This window comes from Macrotis lagotis, chromosome 8, assembly GCF_037893015.1.
Source record: "Macrotis lagotis isolate mMagLag1 chromosome 8, bilby.v1.9.chrom.fasta, whole genome shotgun sequence".
Classification (NCBI taxonomy): domain Eukaryota; kingdom Metazoa; phylum Chordata; class Mammalia; order Peramelemorphia; family Peramelidae; genus Macrotis; species Macrotis lagotis.
Window position 1 is genome coordinate 51,447,319 of NC_133665.1, and position 14,899 is coordinate 51,462,217.

General features: G+C 33.9%; 1 protein-coding gene across 4 annotated transcripts in view; it reads right to left on the minus strand.

Annotated features, from left to right (window-relative positions):
- PDPK1 (3-phosphoinositide dependent protein kinase 1) overlaps nt 1–14,899 on the minus strand; it is a 99,403-nt gene that overhangs the window by 16,765 nt on the left and 67,739 nt on the right. For all 4 annotated transcript variants that reach the window (XM_074196955.1, XM_074196954.1, XM_074196956.1 and 1 more), the window contains exons 7-9: nt 10,495–10,570; nt 2,917–2,985; nt 2,058–2,154 (exon numbers count right to left, since the gene is read on the minus strand). In XM_074196955.1, coding sequence (XP_074053056.1) covers nt 2,058–2,154; nt 2,917–2,985; nt 10,495–10,570 — 242 coding nt within the window. The remainder of the gene's footprint in view (nt 1–2,057; nt 2,155–2,916; nt 2,986–10,494; nt 10,571–14,899) is intronic.

Genomic DNA, 14,899 nt, shown 5'->3' on the forward strand with positions numbered 1-14,899 from the left:
CATTTCTTTTGTCTCTTTCTACCTATGTTTTCTTCTTACAGTTAGAAAAGACACAGCACAAACAAGAACATTAACAAATATACTTATTACAATATTTTACTGAAATTGACCTGTAAAGAAGGCTTCTTAAGTAGAGTAACATTTAGCATAATCTATTTAAAGACTTACTGAAATTTTTCTCATTCATTTCCTGAAGCAATTTTAACTCACAGTCTCATACAACTATAATTTTCTCCAAAGGATTATGTGAAATCACTCAGACTGGCAAATTAGCTACACCCAATCCCTAGGGAAAGCTATGGGAAATACAAGAAAATAAGGCCTAAAAAAGTTCAATAGTCTTCCAATTCTATTACCTATTTTTTATAATCAACCACCAACCTAGTTCTTAGATGCAAAGGCTACATGAATTTCCGGATTTGGCAAGGTTTTCTATAGTTAACAATATTGGAATCATCAGGGAGGTCACTGTTAAAGTTCTAATAAACATTTTCTTAGATTGCAAAAAATTTTTATAGATTTCATCTGTTCTTTCTATAAAATACCAAAAAACTCTAAACCAAACCAAAAATGTTTATTAAGAGAAGAATGTTGATTGAAAGTCAGAAAAATGGGGTTCAAGTCCAAGATCCAATATTTGAGTTCTTTTGACCCTTGAGCAAGGGCATTCACCCTCTAAGCCTCAGTTTCCACATCTGTAAAATGGGGATAATACAGTAGACATTTCTGTGAGGAAAGTACAACAGTCAGGCACTACTACATAAATGTCATTCAAATGACTGTCTATGAATGTCATTTGAGTACCCATCTTGATAGCTATGATTGCTCAAAAATCAAAAAACTTCAAATACTATTTTAGTAATAATAATAATAATAATAATAATAACAACAATACAGAAAATATGGCTAACACAGGTCAAAGAGGATTATGGACAATTTACAAATATTGTCTACTTCTTCATTCAGCATACACAGATAGATACCAACCCCACCATTGCTAGAACTGTTTTCTTCTTGAAATCTATATGTGGTTCAAAATAGACTGCCCCCAAGGTGCTGATACAAACCCTATGCCTCCATAAGCTCACTAAGTGGGCATAAATAAGAGCTGTAAGAACTGGTTCTCATTTCAAAGACCCAATTCTGTAATGTTTCCCCATGTAAAATTCTCCTTTTAAGACTAGATTATTTGTAATAGTAAAGTTGAATAATTCAGAACTGTGACTGGTACTGATTCATGCCATTAAAAACTGTTCTAAAACCTACACTTTCAATTACCTTCTTCTATCACTTCACCTTGGACAATAAAGAGCTAATCTAAATTAAAGACAGCAAATAAAGTCCAACAAAGGCAAAAATCACTTACATGTAACACTGTTAAGACATTAACCAAAAGCTCTAAAACCCTGTCTACCAGAACTCTACAAGATGCTTAAAGGAAAATCGCTAGCCCCCAAACAATGTTGGTATGTCACACATCCAAGTGTGAGAATTATAACACTTGAGTTTTCTTGCCAATAGACAAACCTCTAATCAACCAAGTAATGGGTGCGAACTTCTCCTTGGTTTAAACTTAAATCCCAAAAAGTGTTTTAGAATGACACATTAAAGAATATTAAAGATAAAACAATTGTCTCTCACTAGTTTCAAAAGCAAAACATTTCTGAAATTAGAACTTTGTATTATATCAACTGTCTTATGTATTACATAATTTTGCTATCTCCAATGTTTTCTTTCTTCCTTTTGAATCTGATTCTTCTCTCAAAACACATTCAATTTTTATCTATGCTTAATATGGATACAAATGTAAAGCCCTTATCAGATTGCCTTCTGCTGCAGGAAGGGGGGGGGGGAGGGAAGGAGGAAAAAAATTGTAAAACTCAAAACCTTACAAAAAAAAATTGGTAGAAACGACCATTGTATGTAATTGGAAAACAAGATACTTAGATATTTTTTAAAAAAGATTATATGAAATTACTAAAACTTCATTTAACATAGATTAATGAAAAGGGAATTTTGACTATATTGTACCATAAAAAAATGAGAAAAATACTTACCAGAAGTTTTTCCACAAGATCTTTTGCCTTAGGGAAGAATTTTTCTGGAAAGTCATATTCCAATTTAATTATCTTCTGAAATATAAGATATTCATTTCTGGCAAAACAAAAGCAAAATGACTCACCCCAGATTCATACAAACAAGCACTAATCCTAACTTTGTCATTATTTTTTAACTGACATAGTCATAACATGCCAATTATCCTCATAGCAAAAAGGCTATAAAGCATTTGTAACCAGTTTTTCAAGTAAAGATTTCAATTCACAATGTGGATAGTCATAATGTACTGCCCATTACTCTCCCCTAAAAAGGGGAAGGAGGGGATTCCTCAAAGTCAGAGGGAACATTCTTATAGCTGTTGCGTGTTGTGAGAAAAGTGATTTCACTAACAAATAATGAATTTAAGTGGAAAAAAAAATTTGAGGGCGATCTAAACCATCTAAAATATAGCTAATTTGTTGTTGTCCATTAACAGAAAACATATTACCCAACAAAAAAAAAAAATCATTCCATTTTGGGAAAAAGCTATTAATAAATTTTTCTTTATTACAAGCATAAATCTGTCTTCCTAGAATTCTAACTTATTGGTCCAACTTTGTGCCCCTGAAACGTTGCTCTAATCAACCCTTATTCATCTGCCTATTACCTTGACCCTTTAAAAAAGAATGCTCAAATAACCTCATAATAAACTTCAAATAATCTTCAAAAGCTCATAAATCTTTATCCCAGATTTTAAAAGATTTTGAATGTTTAGCAATGTGTATTTAACTGCTAAAATTCATTGTTAGGAGAATATTATTGGGAAAAATAAATAGAAAACAGTGAGATCTTTAAAATAAATATTTTTATTTATCTTACCCTGCTCTAAATGGTGGTAATCCTGCTACAAGCTGGTATATTATACATCCAAGAGCCCAGAGGTCTGAACTTTAAAATAGGGAAAAAGAAAATAATATCATATTTGAAAAGTACTAGTGACACAACAGATTTCATATTCCAAAGATAAATTCTGTTAATATGCCTTGATAAGATGATAGTCTTTACTTTCATCAGGAATCACACCTTTTCTTTTAAAACAAAAATTGAGAACATAATCTTGGTCAGTTGATTTTTCATACATTCCTGGTGATTTTTCACTCAAAGGTTCATTATGAGAAATTAGAGTTAACAAAATGATGATCAATATTATTCAGCTAAGTTGTGACTGTTTTGCTTTTTGCTGTAAAAAAAAAGTTCATGTGAGATTAGGTACAAATTACACATAGTAAATGAATTCAGTAGTGCTGATAAACCTAAAGACCCCAGTTGCTAGGTTACTAACTTTGATAAAAAATAGAAAGTCATCATAATATTAGAGGACTAAGAAATAAATTACCTTTTAGAGAGGGGGAAGAGTTCATGACCAAACAAATAACAGAGAAGAGAGAAGATCACAGAGGATATAATGGACAATTTTGAGTACATATAAATTTTTATACCCAAAAAAGTAATGCAATTAAAATTTTAAAAGAACAACAGTTAATGAAGAAAAAAATATCTGCAGCAATAAGATTAATAGCCACTCCCCAAATGATAATCAAAGGATATGAACAGTCAGTTTTCAAAGGAAGAAATATCAACTATCAACAGCAATGTGAGAAAAATCATTGTAATTAGAGAAGTAAAATTTTAAAAATTCTGAAGTTCCAAAGTTGACAAAAGAGAAAAAAGATAAAAACTGGAGGACCTGAGAGAAAAAAGGCTCATTAGTTTGCTTTTAATGATACAGTAACTCATTATGAATGGAAATTTGGAGCTCGGCTCAAAAAGTTCTATCCTTGCAACTGACTATTATTTAACTATAAGGCCTATGCATCAGAGAGATCAATGAAAGAAAAGGACACACACACACACACACACACACACACACACACACACACATATACACACACACACACACACACACACACACACACATATATATATATACACACACACATATATTTTTTTTAGCAATTCTTCATAATAAGCAAAAACTTGAAACTGAAGCATGCTCATTTAGTGTAATGTATGAATAAAATAAAAAATTATTGTGTTGGAATAAATAACAAGAACAACAAATTTAATGGAAAGTAGGAAGGTCTTTATGATCTATTAAGCAAAAGAGCAGACCTCACCAGTCCATCATCAGGAGAAATAACACCTAGAGTAGAAGGAGCCAACTATCCCTAGCAACTGCCACTCATAAAATCACCTAGCTAGCCCAGCTAAAGCAGCAAGACTTCAGAAGAGAGAAACAAGAAGAAACAGGGGTCAACAAACAACAATAAAATGGGTCAGCAAATAGTGGGAAAAAAAATATGAACATAAAAGGCAACTACTGTGGCAGGGAAGATTATGAGAAAAAACTCAGAAAAAAACAGCAATGTGAAAATAGCTACCAAAAGAACCACAAAAAAAAAAATGCTAACTGTACTCAAATCCAATAAGAATTTCTGGAAAAGGTAAAGTGAAAAAAATGGTAGAGGAAAAGCTGTGTAGATAAATGAGAGTGATGCAAAAAAAATTATGAAAAAGAATTAGCAACTTGATGAAGAAGACCTGATTTAAAAAAAAAAAAAAGATAAACCTGGGGCAGTTAGGTGGCACAGTGAATAGAGCACCAGCCCTGGAGTCAGGAGGACCTGAGTTCAAATCCAGACTGAGACACTTAATTGTTTGTGTGACCTTGGGCAAGTCACTTAACCTCATTGCCTTAAATAAAAACAAAGATAAAAAACCTGAAGAAAATAACACCTTAAGCAATTCTCAAAGATATGAAAAACTGCTCTAAATCATTATTGATTAGAAAAACACAAATTAAAGCATCTGAGGTCCCACTTCACACCTCTCATATTGGCCAAAGTTACTAGAAAGAATAATTAATGATCAATGTTGGAGGGGATGTGGGAAAACTGGGGTACTAATGCACTGTTGGTGAATTGATCTAACCTTTCTGGAGAGCAATTTGGAATTATGCTCAAAGGGCAATAATGTGCATAACCTTTGATCCAGCAATACCCACTCTTGGGTCTGTATTCTGAAGAGATCGTGAAAAGGGATACATTTACAAAAATGGGGCACATGTACAAAAATATTCATAGCAGTTCTTTTCATAATGACAAAGAATTGGAATTTAAGGGGATGTCCATCAATTGGCTGAAAAAATATGAAATATGTATGTTATGCTATAAGAAATCATGAGAGATGAGATTTCAGAAAAACCTGGGAAGATTTACATAAATTGATGCTGAATGAAATGAGCAGAAACAGAAGAATATTATACACACTAAAAACAACATGGGGTGATGATCAACCATGATGGACTTGTTCATTTCAGCAGTAAAAAGACAATTTTGAGAGACTTGTCATGGAAAAGGGCCATCCATATCCAGAAGGAACTGAGGAGTTTAAAGGAAGACCAAAGCTTCCATTTTTAAAAAGGTGCCTTATGTATTATGTAATTTTGTTTTCTCTAATGTTTTCTTTCTTCTGTTTGGATCTGATCTTCTCTCACAACACGTTCAATTTCAATCTATGTTCGACATGGTTACAGATATAAGACCTATATCAGATTACTTTCTGTCGGGGAGGAGGAAAATTGTAAAACTCAAAGCCTTGAAAAAAATGATTGGCAATAACTACCATTGTAATTGGAAATATAAATAAAATATTCATTAAAAAAAAGTGAACCACTCACAAAACAAAAGTAAAAAGAACACCTTAAAAAACAAAAAATTGGCCTAATGGTAAAATTGGCACAAAAATTCACTGAAGAAAAAAAATTCCTTAAAAAGCAGAATTGGTCAAATGAAAAAAAGGCAAAAAATATCACTGAAGAAAATAACTCCTTAATAATTAGAAGAAAGTGAAAGCTAATTATACCATGAAATATCAAGAAACAAACAAGAGAGGACTTGAGACCAGAACTGCATAGAAAATCTAACATTCAAAACAAAAGAATCAACAGAAACATATAGAGGTAAATATGAAAGAATAATCATAAGGAACTCAATAAATTTAAATTGTTTACATTTCTATAGAAGGTGAATCATCTATCTGCTAAGAACTTTATCATTAATAGGACTGTTAAAAGGAGTTTATATAGAGTGAATGGATGTGAGTCAATGAAAGGGGAGGATGATGATAAAGATGATGACGATGATTTAAAATGTTTCTACTCTGTAACAGGCATCGTGCTAAGCCATGAACTAATATTATCTCATTTGATCCTCACAACCACCCTGAGAGAGAGCTGCTGTTATCATCTCCATTTTTAAAGTTACAGAAACTTGAAGCAAAACAGAGGTTGAATGACTTGCACCAGAGTCAGCACTCTATCCAATCTACCATTTAGATGCCTCATGTAAAGTTAGATTTTATCAGAATGAAATTTCAGTTGCTTCCCCAATTACTCTAACCCAAACTTTTATACATACATTAACACTAGAATCTAACCCCTAAACTCATGCTAACAGGCAACCAAAGTTATGTATGAGTAGTGTCCTGTTCTAGAATCAAATTCAAAACTCAGAAAACAAATTATGGCTTTTAAACACTAGGTTAAAACAATTGTGCAAGTGACATATAGATGAATAAAATGAAAATAAACTATACTGAATTAGAAATCCTTGTAACACATAACCTGTGCCTCAAACTACTAATACCTTCCCTAACTCCTATTAGAAAGAAATTGCTCATTTGATCTCAGTGAACTTTATTTTCTTATGTACTCATTATATTTTAATTTATACCATAGAAAAAGTGATACTGATTATATAAAATTTGAAAGTTTTTGCATAAATAAAATTAATACTGCTAGACTGTGGGGGGAAAATTTACATTAAATAGTTCCAGGATCTGTGGTCTCATCAGTGTGGGTATTCTCTCCATAAAAATTCAAACCTTCTAGTAGACAGTCACTGAGAATCACTGTAGCTGCAAAAATAATTACCTTGCAAGTAAATGATCTTTGAAGGATGCATTAAATATCTGATAAAAATTCTAACACTGAAAAATCTATGGGCATTTTCCACATCTATAAAACAATGAGCCGTTTCCCTTGCCCTCTTATCCTATTCCCAGTGCTGTTCTGCTAATCCTCAACTTTAGATTATTCAAACCATCTTCTGTCTTTATTCCTTACACACGCTACCGAACATAAAAAGGCAGTTAGGTGGTGCAGTGGATAGAGCACTGGCCCTGGAGTCAGGAGGACCTGAGTTCAAATTGGCTCATTCACTTAATTACTTAGCTGTGTGACCTTGGGTAAGTCACTTAACCCCATTGCCTTGCAAAAACAAACAAAACAAAGAAAAATCACAAAATGTTGTTGACTGAACCCACTACAAATTTGTTACATAGTCTTAATTCAGTCTTCACTGCAGCAAGGCAAATCTTTTATATCTCTCTCAATTCATTCACCATTCTATGTACCACAACAACTCTTCCAAACCTTTTCATGGTTCCTCAAATCTCCCATAGCTCCTTATTTCCCCACCCTCTCAGCTGGGACCTCTGCCTCATTTGTCAATGAAAAATTAGAGCCAAAAAAGACCTGAGATTAGCCAACCCCCCTCAAACTGAAGTTCAAGAAATAGAACTTATTTATATGAAGTGCATAGAAATAAATTGATGCAAACTAAAGAAATCAGAGTACACCCTAAGACAATATAAACCAAATCAACAATGAGAGGTTTAAAAAACAACAAACCTATAGTCAACTGTGATGATTGATATTAGTACTACAATGCCTAAGGACATATACCTCTCCTTTCAGGAAGGATCAATAAAACCAGCCTTGCTAAGTAGTTCACTTGTTTCAGAATTTGTTGGGAAATGAGAGTTACAAGAAAACAAATGATTTCAACACTTTTTTTTAAACAAGTCACTTAAACAAAAAAACAAAATATTTGCCTTTCCATAACTGACAAATTATTTGAATGAAGATATTCCCCCATTTGTGAAAATTAAAACAAAAATCACTAAAAACTAGTAAGATATCAACTTTTTTGCTGAAGAGTTTAACATACTGGGGGAGGGGGGAAATGGGAAAGGCAATCAGGATTAAGTGACTCACCCAAGGGTCAGAGGCTGATTTTGACCTGATTAAGGAGTCCTCCTAACTTCAAGTCTGGAACTCTGTCCCATGAATCACCTAGCTGCCCTACCACATCATTTTTGTAAAATACTGAATTTCTGTCATTCATTAGCATAAACCACAGGACACAGAAAGGACATACATAGCCCTTGATTGGTATAAAACTTAACTACAGAATGGCAACTTAGAGACATTTATATGACCATCTGTTTCAACTGTCCATTTGAACTTCCTTATGGATATCCAAAAAAAATGCAAAATATCAATGTCTACAATAAAGCGTCCACACATCAATCCAAAAGAAGGGATATAGAAGTTATTTCAGGGCAAAAAAACTAAACACATAGCACTTCAAAAGAACAATCTGCCTGACTAAACACTAGCCAGCCTGTGGAAAAACATGCCTATTAAACAGCATTACCAGGACCCTGAAGGCCAAAGTTTAAAAGAAATCTAAATAAATAAATAAACTAAGATCTAAAAAGTTGAAATGAATTGCCAAGACTTCTCAGGTGTTGCGTCAGCTAGGTGGCACAGTGGATAGAACACCGGCCCTGGAGTCAGAAGGACCTGAGTTCAAATCCGGCCTCAGATACTTAATAATTACCTATGTGACTAGGCACAAGTTACTTAACCCTACTGCCAAGCAAAGATAAAAAAAAATAAAAAAGAATTCTCAGGTACTCAGAGAAATCTATATTCAGAAGATAATTTGATAAACCTGTTTCCCTTCTCCTGAAGCATAGTTCTGAAAAAAATCAGCTAAAAGATTACAATGAACTTGGAGTTTTAAGAAAGCTAATTTTCTTTTTCATTTATTCATTCATTCATTCATTCATTCATTCATTTATTTATTTTAGTTTTTGCAAGGCAATGGGGTTAAGTGGCTTGCCCAAGGCTAGGTAATTATTAAGTGTTTGAGGCTGGATTTGAACTCAGGTACTCCTGACTCCAGAGCCGGTGCTCTATCCACTGTGCCACCTAGCCACCCCAAGAAAGCTAATTTTCAAAGAGACACAAGCTTAAAAGAAATCTAGATAACATTTAAAGAGGAGCTGGATATTTGTTAAGAGTTGGTATATAAAAAGTACATTCTTTTTATCGTAGCCACACATTCTGTAATTTATAAATCTGATGGGGAAATTTTCTTCACCATCAATCTCACATTTATAAAGTGCTTTAAAGTCATAAGAATGTTGTCAAGTATATACCACAAGTAGTATTATTTCCATTTTAACAAGTGAGAAAAACTGAGATGTTAAGTGACTTTCCAATAGTCCTACTGTATATGGAAATACTGAGACCTAATGACAGATTGCTGAGTTTCTTTACTTCTCTTTGATCTAATATACTAGAATCTGGGATGAATTATGATCCTAATCATGATATAAATTCCCTAGGAGCTATAACAATAAGGATTATGTAAACAGAAAAGACTAAGATACTCTTTTCTCTCAGTCCTCCAATCAACACTGAAAATTTTCATCTTTTTTTTCTAAAAAGATCTCTCTCTCCACCTACACACACACACACCTCTCAAAACCAAAATCAATATAACCAAAAAAAATTGAAACATCAAGTGAGTAGAAATCTATATTAAAGGAAAAATCTGAATCAAAACTAAAATCCAAGTTTCTTTCAGAATGTTCTGAAATATTAAGAAGCTATTAAAAATTATCTAGAATTCAACAGATTTTCTTATAACTCAGCATCAGGAGAGGGAAACAAAAATAAACAGGCCATGATCCTTATACTTAATAACAACAATTAGCACAAATTATTGCCTAGACAAAATTTGTGTGTGTGTGTGTGTGTGTGTGTGTGTGTTTTCATACACATATCTGTCTATATCTTTAGGCAACTGGCTAGCTAGACACATGCACATACAAACACAGATATATTCACAACAATCTTATCAGTTAGGAACTATATTTATTATTTTACAGATGAGGAAACAAAGATTCAAAGAGTTAATGACTAATCACCACAAAGCAAGTAAGAATTGAAGGTGGATTTGAAATCAAGCCTTGCTTTAATCTAAATCTAGCTCAAAATTATAGGAGGCAAGATAGGTAAGCAAACATGACAGAGATTAACTATAAATGTATAAGTGGTAAATAAAGCATTCTGAGATCAGATGAAGGAAAAAAAATCACTTCTAGTTGGAAGATCAGAGAAATATCTCTGCTGCTTCTGAATCTGATCTGAGATGAGTTTTGCAGGATAAGAAGTCTATCAGTGAGAAATTTTCATTTCCTTTTCTTAAACTATACAGACTTAAGACTTAAGCCTTAACAAGACAAATGATAGCAAGTTACCTTTTACACGCAGATTTTTCTGTAAGCAGTTCTGGAGAAACATATTGTGCTGTTCCTACAAATGAGTTAGCCCTAGCTGATAAAGAAGAAAAAAAAAAAGAAAAAAATTATCTTTAGAGACATCAAAGCATAACCTATTCAAAAGTACTTCATATTTCAGGTGATACAGTGAACACCCTTGGTCTTACCATCATCCAAAAATATTCCATTATCAAAAATTCTGAAACTCAAACTATTCTCCATCCTCAATATGACCTCCAGTTTCTGCACTCTTCAGGACTTTTCCCTGGTCAACATTTCTTTTTCGACTTCACTTTCCTCCCTTGCCAATCTTTCCCCTAATTAATTAGTTTAATCTGACATTGTCCTCTACTCTCCTTGTTACTCACAATTTACCAAATCCAAATTTATATACTATACTCAAATTATTCCTCACTATTTGCATCCCTCCCCCCCTAATTACACTGAAGAAAGTCATGCAACTTTGCTGACTCACTGACTGACAACTCTACTGAATGGGTCTACTACAAATGTATATTATCTAAAATCTCAAAAAAAACCATCATTATAGCAAGACAAGCCTATTACTCCTCTCTAATTCATTCTCTATCCCTCTTCCTATAGCTATTGCTCCAAAATTTCTCCCCTAAAGTCTCAGTCACCCAACCTCCCACTGTCCTCTCAGCAGAAGACCTTGCCCTACACTTTAGTGTGGGCTATGAGGGAATATTAGAAGCCATTGCCCATGGATTATTCTCCATTTCAAAATTTCTTATCATACTCAATTCTTTCCTTTACTGTTGTCAGCAAAAATGTAGGTCTTCTCCATTGCCAATTCCTCTAATATTACCTTTGATATCATTCCCTCTCATCTCCTTCAATAGACAGCCATCACAATCATCCTTTCTCTCTTTTTAATCTTCAATCTCTCCCTATCTAGTAGCTCATTCTGCAATATGTCCATCCATGTCTCCTTCAACATCATAAAACATTCATTCACTTGGTCCTTACAAGCTGTCATCCTCTATCTCTCCTCCTATTAAATGACAAGCTCCTCAAAACAGTTGAATATATTTTGCCCCTCCTTTCATTCCCTTCTCAAACCTATAAATCTGGCTTCCTGCCAAACTCAGAGGTTGAACAGAGTTTAACTTGCTTTCTCCAAAGTTACCTCTTAAAATAACAAGCTTTTCTAGATCCTTATCCTTCTCTGCTTATCTTCATTACTAACTATACTCTCATCCCAGCTACTCTCTCCTTTCTGGGGTTTTATAATAATTCTCTCTTATTTCTCATTCTAACTCTTATCGGCTGCTGTAATACCATCCAAACTGAGATTAGCAGCTGTGGGTTTACCTCAAAGCTCTGATCTGAACCCTCTTCTTTTCTCTCTCCACATTCTCTCAGCAAATTCATCAGCTTCCTAAATTTTCATCTCTACACTCCCAGATTTGAATATAAATACAGTCTTTGCCTGTCTCCTAGACTCCAGGCAACATCACCAAATATTTACTGAACATTTCCAAACAGATTGTTTCATAGGCATCTCAAAATTCAGAGATCTGCTAAAAACAGAACTCCTTTTCTCCCAATACCCAGTCCTGGCCTAAATTTCCATGTCTATAATGATAAGAGTATCCTTATTGTCATATAAGCTTGCACTCTCAAAATCACCACTGAATTCTCACTTTCTCTTTTTTTTGTTTTTTTGTAAGGCAATGTGGTTAAATGACTTGCCCAAGTTCACACAGCTAGGTAATTATTAAATGTCTGAGGCCACATTTGAACTCATGTCCTCCTGACTACAGGGCCAGTACTCTATCTCCTACACTACCTAACTGACCCTTTCATTTTCTCTTAACCACATTTACAATCAGTTGCCAAGCTTTAATTTATTCTACCTCCATAATCTCTCCTAACCATTCCCTACTATACACTCACATTAGGACCACTACCCTAGTTCAGGCACTTCCCAAAGTTGTCCTGTATTATGTCCCAAGCTTCCTAACTAGTCTCCCATGCTTTATCTATTCTCCACACAGCTGCCAGAATGAAGTTCCTAAACTATAGATCAAGCTATCTATATCGTTTCCCTGTTGCTTCTAGAATCTTCAATTTAACTTTAAAGTCTTTCATATAACCTGGTTCCAATTAACCTTTACAACCTTATTATACCTCTGTCTCTATTCCCCCCCACTTCCATAATTAAACACATCAGTCCAGTCAAATCTGGCCTTTCTGTTATTTTTCATACATATTTTATCTCCTTTTGCAGGATGCTTACCCATACCTGCAGTACTAATCTCCTTCACTTCCTCTCTAGTTTCCTTCAAAATTCAACTCAAAGCTATGTGACCATGGGCAAGTCACATAACCCCACTGCACTGCAAAAACTTAAAACAAAAATTCAATTCAAACACATCCTCCTCTATGAGGTCTTTCTAGAATCCCTCAGATGTTCCTGCTCCCCCTAAAAAAATTACCTTGCATTTATTTTGTACATATTTTGGACATGCTTCATGTGTACCTAAAATAGGACCATAAATTTAAAGCTAAAAGCAGCAGTAGAGATCAATAAATCTAATCCCTTCATCTTACAAATAAGAAAAACCAAGACAGGACAGTGAAATGACTTGCCAACTTTATAAAACTAACAAGTGCCTGAGGTAGAACTTGAATCTGAACCTTCCTGACTCCACTAATTTATGCATTAAGCCATCCTGTCTCTCCAAGGTAAATGGAAAAAACAGAACACATTGTGTCTCCTGTAGAGAAAGTGAGCTCATTGAAAACAGAGACTTTTTCATGTGTCTTTATACATGAAAATTTCATACTGCTTCTAACAAAGCACTTGGCACACAATAGATGATTTATTAATTGTCCCCCAAAATACATTTTTCTACTTGAGGGAAATACTGCATCATTTTATAAGACACCAACAAACTTATAATCTATTGTCCTTCACTTTTCATTTTTACATTATGAATACTGGATGCTTAACATTGATCTGGCATGAGAATTCAACAGTTAGATTCTAAAGTTGAATAGTACCTAGTATCTTCCAAGAAGAATTCCCAAACAAAGGTCAAATGACCAATAATCTAACTCAATTCCCAGAAACTCACTGGTATCATTAAATAGACAAAATAGTTAAATGCCCATAAAGGTCTGTCACAACAAGGTAATCAATCACACTGACTATTGCAATAATATTCATTTTAAACTGATTTCTATTCTTTCAATTCAATTCGAAAAACATTTAATAAGCACTTATTTTGTTCAAGGCAATGAACAGGTTTCTAAGAATACAAAGATAAAATACTCCAGGTGCCAACCATATTGCAAAGCTGTGGGCACTGGAAGACAAAAGATGAACTGAAGCACCATATTCTTAAAATATGTCTCATACCCAAGAGGTTCCTGAATTTCTTTCAGTAGACTTATTTGGTACTCATTCTCCCAAAATGTCACATTTCAAATAAAATATAGCTAAACATAGCATAAAGCTTAATTGTAACTTCATATCCCTAGTACTCTGTGGTCCCTTCTAATGGAGTTCTGGATTTGTAGGAAGACCTGAGTTCAAATCCTGATTTAGAAACTTACTAAGGGGCAGCTAGGTGGCACAGTGGATAGAGCACCAGCCCTGGAGTCAGGAGTACCTGAGTTCAAATCCGGCCTCAGACACTTAATAATTACCTAGCTGTGTGGCCTTGGGCAAGCCACTTGACCCCATTGCCTTGCAAAAAAAAAAAAAAGGAAACTTACTAATTCTGTAACTCTGGGTAATTTACTTAAATTCTCTGCCTAGTTTCCTCATCTGTAAAATGAAGATCATAAAAGCTTCTATCTTCCAGGGTTATTGTGAGATTCAAATGGGGTAATACTTTTAAACTGTTGTTATTGCTAGGGATACACTAAGAATATAGTATAGTAGAAAGTTCATTGGACTAGGTGTCTACCAACTAAACTGTAAAAGCAAGGTCCTTCCTTCAATATTTTTTTATTTGTAAAGATTTGAACTAAAACATCCTAAGATCCCTGAGACTCTAATAATTCATTTACAACAAAAGAAATAGCTGCCTGGTACCTCTTACCCATCTCCTGAAGGAGCATGGTGGCTTGATAGAATACCTCACTACTGGAGTGCTTGTCATCTTTTGTGCATATTTATATTCTTGATACTTTTAAATTACAAGTTCTACTATTAATTTTGGAATTACATGAGTTACACAACATTTTAATTCCCTTTTAGCAAGGATTTACTGTACCAACTATACAAAGAATTCAAATACAAAATAATTCAATATACAACATATCTATAATTCTGATTTATTACATTAAACAACTCTCAAATATAATTCCTCCACCAAAAAACTCTATTCACTTTTCACAGTGGCAAAAA